Source organism: Alligator sinensis, unplaced genomic scaffold (assembly GCF_000455745.1).
Source record: "Alligator sinensis unplaced genomic scaffold, ASM45574v1 scaffold766_1, whole genome shotgun sequence".
Classification (NCBI taxonomy): Eukaryota; Metazoa; Chordata; order Crocodylia; family Alligatoridae; genus Alligator; species Alligator sinensis.
The window spans coordinates 481,067-485,641 of record NW_005842390.1 but is presented as its reverse complement, the minus strand read 5'-3'; the positions used below and the strand labels follow the sequence as shown (position 1 = coordinate 485,641).

The following is a 4,575-nucleotide window of genomic DNA, read 5'->3' as shown; positions in this document are numbered from 1 at the left end:
TACATCTTCTGCATAGCAACACCACTTCTTTTATTCTCGTTCTCTTTTGCCTTTTTGTTTAAATATCATTCTGAAGGTTTCAACTTTATCCCTAAACTTCTTGATCTCTAAAATGGTTTTCTTTCATCATTCCTTTTTCGACTTTTTGTTGGCTGTCTGCTTATTCTTAATCCCAGTATTGGTTTTGGAGGTGGTTGTCCAGTTGGGCATGCAGCCGTTCCCTACAAGTGTTTTAATTTCATTTGGGGTACAGGTACTCCAGGTTCCAGGGAGTTTTTGCATTTTTAATGTAAAGCAATTCCAAGTTTGTGTCCAAGCCCCTGAGCACCTCAGTCCAGTTAAGATTACTAACTATAATCTTTCTGTTTATTAAAATTTGCCATTTATAAATCAAGAACTTTAGTTGCGTATGTACTTTCGTTTATCCTTCTATTATATATAAAGTGGATCAAGTTGCTGTCTCGCAGTTCAGCACGATGTTCTACAACCAGCCATTCTATAATGTTTCTGCTGTTTACCAAAATCGGCCTAAAATAGCATCAGCTTTCCCTGGTTCAGTAGCTGTCTGGCAAAAGAGTCTGTTGGAATAGCTGAGCCCTGTCATTATTTAGTACCATTTGTTTTCCAGTCTATGTCTGGGAAGTTCCTCTCTCCTGACACACATACTGGTAGTATTGTTCTCTAACATAATGTTCTAACATCCTTTCCCAAAGTGATTTTGATCCAAACCAGTTGTATTCTATTTATGCTATCCTTGCTTATTTCTTAACAGAGCATTATACCATTAAAATACTGTACTACCCCACCATCTTAATACTTATTTCTGTTTTTCCTGAATGGTGCATATGTTCCAGTCGCCATTGCTATCCACCATGTTTCTCTTACTTTATAATACCCAGTGTCACATCCTGGACCAGTAGTTCAGGTTCTGGTACTTTGCCTCCCTGATTTCTTAAGTCAGCATACAAACTTTTCAGTTATTTTTAGTGCTGGTACCCAGTTCCCTAGCTGGATTAGACACTGTCCTTTCATGACCCACCTTTACTTGCCTTGCTGCTGTTTCAGCTTCTTTTCTTCTTATTTTCCCCATCCTCCTTTATCCATTGCAGTATCCTTATTTACCTGATTTTCCTCTGCTTGTGTAATAAAACCAGGCATCAAAATAATTCATCTTGCCCAGCAATTTTCCATTATATCTTACTCTAAAGGTCTTATCAGTCATGCAAGTTTTGATCCCAGAAGACCAATTCCCCAGGTACGCAGAAGGATTCATAAATTGGCTGGATGGGACCTTGGAAGATCATCAGGTCCAGCCCCCTACACCAAGCAGGAAAGATAACTGGGGGTCAGGTGACCTTCCCCCCCCACCCCTTGCAAGGTGCCCGTCCAGTCTCCTCTTGAAGATTGCCAGTGTAGGCGATTGCACCATCTCTGGAGGGAGCTTATTCCAGGCTGGACACCCTGACTGTGAAGAAGATTTTCCTAATGTTGAGCCTGAATCAGTCTTCCAGGAGTTTGTGGCCATTACTCCTAGTTTTCCTTTCGGGTGCCCTGGTGAACAGTTGCTCACCGAGCCCCAGATGTACTCTCCTAGTGTAGTAGTAAACTGCTACCAGGTCCTCTCTCAGCCTTCTTTTCTTCAGGCTGAAGAGTCCCAGATCCCTCAGCTTTTCCTTATGTGGCTTGCCTCTGTTCATAGACTCTGATCATATGGGTGGCTCTTCTTTGGACTCTCTCAAGCTTGTCCACATCCTTGTTAAAGTGTAGTGCCCAGAACTGGATGCAGCACTCCAGCTGCAGTCTCACCAGTGCTGAGCAGAGCAGAAGAATCACCTCCTTGGTTTTGCTGGAGATGCATTGATTGATGCATGCTGGGGTATTATTTGCCCTACTGGCTACTAGGGCTGTGTAAAGCTTTGGTCCCTGTTCAGTGGAGATTTGGCCCAGTTTGGTGGCCAAATCTCTGAATCTGAATCAAATCAGGAGACCTTTTAATCTCTCTGAATCAAACCAGAAGCCTCCGAATCGATTCGGAGAGATTCGGAAAGATTCGGGGATTCAGACATAGACACAGCTTTAAATGTTTTTTCTACATACCTCAAGGTACCACGTGGCTTGTGAATGCTGTGATGCTGGAGTGTCCCACAGGAGTGCTGTGGGGCTGAGTTAGGGTAGATGGCCCTTTAGACCTTACTGTGCCTTTGGTAAAAGAGAGTGTCTTCGAACGGAGGTGTGGCTGGTGGGATCTTTTCACGTTGTTCCCAGGCCATCAGGTGGCATACACCACCTGACTTCTTTCCAGTGCCGCAGATTTGGTAATAATTCTCCCTTTCCATTCCAGATACATGGTGGATGCTGCAGACCAGGAGAAGATTGAGGCCTCAAAGAATGAACTTCACAACCTGCTCGACAAGCCACAGCTCCAGGGCATCCCTGTAAGCAAGCTCCAATTCGGGGTAGCAGGCAGATTCTTCTAGGCTGCTCCCTTGTCCCTGGGCATTAGGGCTGGCGTTTGGAGGGGTTACCTTTCCAGTGGTTGCTTGGTAACAAACAGGGCAAAACAAATCCCTCTTCTCCACTCTGCCCATTTACACTTACCTATTTGTGTAAGTATCTATGCATAATGATGCTTTCTGGACAGGCTGGGCTGGAAGAGGGGGTGCTTCTGAGGAAGCCTTCCCAACTTTTTATATCACTTATAAAAGTGACTGAGTGAAACACTTGCCTGAGCAGTTCCAGAATTAGGTTTATAGTTTTGAAGAGCATTTTCCATAGAAAACTTACATTTCCTTTGTGATGGAATAGTAAGCTATTTCACTGAGCCGGTAGTGTGAAGAGGCTGCCTCTGGGACTGTTTTTGCATGAGACAGATTGCAAATAGCTGCACCTAAAGACCAGGATGAAAACTTCAGAACAACCAAGGGGCGGGGGGACATCTCTGCAACAAACACACACCAAAATGTGCCTCGTTCTGTGCAGGAGAATGTCACATGTTCTGCTGTGCTAGAGAATTTCTGCATTTTTGCTGCATTCAGCAAATTCTGAGCTTTTATTTTAAATCAAATTAAGTGTCTCCTCCTACACAGAAGGCTCTCAGGCACATAGCTGTGCATTATCTTTCAAGAACATGTATTTTTAAAAAAAAAAGCTGAAAAGGTGAAAAAACACCAGTAAATGCTGAGGTAAGGAGGTCTTGCTTAAAGAAGGCTCCGACTCGCATTTGGAGAATATCCACAGCATAAACTATGCTTTTGTTAAATGGCAGTTCTCAGAGGGAAGCAGAAAGTATTGTCTAGTATTATTCTTCATACATGTGCTCGAAGACATGTTTGTGCCTTTCAGGATTTTGAAGTCAGTCGCTGGGGCAAACCACCATTTTTTAACTGCTTTACAGCTTTCTTTCATTGGCTTTCAGCTCTCTTTGACTAACAAGTAGACTTTTATTCTTTAAGCTTAAAAAAATTATGCAGTTGGACTCTGGACTGTAACACAGAGGGTAAAATGTGCAGAGGAGGACAGTGTTGCTTTCTTCATGAATAACATATGAGCCACCAACCTTATGCTAGAAAAAGACTTAAAATGGGATACTCTCAAGTGTTCGCCGTGTTTAATTTTGGCCAGATCTATGTGATAAGAGTGCAGGTGGTATTAGTGAAGAATCTGTTGTACTCTTACCTTCTGTTCCCCTTAGAAATTTATGTCAAGCACTTTTGAAAATATGTCCTCTCTTGTCCACACTGATAGAACATAAACCTGGTACTTTGGATCTGTACATAATAAACAGCAAGAAGCATAACCTCCTTTCTTCTGCTGCTGTTGCTCCTCACTGCTCACCATTCACGTGCAGTGTAATTCTTGGTCACGTCTGCCCCCAGGAGCATCGTGGTCTGTCTCGCTAGGGCAGGATTAAGGTTGTGTTTGTCCTTATGTGTAGGTTGTGGCTTTGAGAAATTCAGCTTTAACCCATCACTTCCTAGTTTGCTAAAGCTTGGGAGTGGAGTTCTCAAAATGTAATATACTTTTGAACCCTGGATATGTGCTTGCCTCCCAATCTCCACCTTCATGCTCTGTTTTATCAGGGAATTTCTGGAATTCTTTAAATACTTATGACCTGACACTGTCAGAGCAAAAGATCAGACATTCACCTCCTCCATGACCTTCTGTCTTAGCGCCCCCGTAACTGGCTGGTGGCTGCCAAGAGCAACAGGGGCTTTTAACTCCATTTTAGTAGCAGAGGGGCAGAGGTAGAGCTCTTTCTCCCTTGCCCACTTGATCAACCTCTACCAGTGGTAGAAGTGGGGCTTCTGTTGGAGGGGCCTTCTAAAAACAGATGGAAACTACCCGCCCTGACTTCTCTTCCCTCCAACCTAAGCAGCTCCTGAGCAGCCCTCTGATCATGGCAACCCCTAGAATGTTTCCTTGCTGCAGGGGGTGGAAGTAGCTCCCTAAGCTGTTTTCAGTTGCCAGCAGCCACAGAGAAAGCAGCTGGGATGTAGGGAATGCTATGGCCAGTCTCCCCAGGAACGTCCCTAGCGCATCTTCTACAGTGGGACTATTTAAAGTGGAGCTGAGGTC

The 4,575-nt window shown here is 44.0% G+C and overlaps 1 protein-coding gene across 1 annotated transcript in view; it reads left to right on the top strand.

Moving 5' to 3' along the window:
- Nucleotides 1–4,575, top strand: part of ARL8A (ADP ribosylation factor like GTPase 8A) — a 28,991-nt gene that overhangs the window by 16,982 nt on the left and 7,434 nt on the right. Inside the window, exon 4 of the mRNA XM_014522740.2 lies at nucleotides 2,342–2,435. Within this exon, the coding sequence (XP_014378226.2) occupies nucleotides 2,342–2,435 (94 nt within the window). The remainder of the gene's footprint in view (nucleotides 1–2,341; nucleotides 2,436–4,575) is intronic.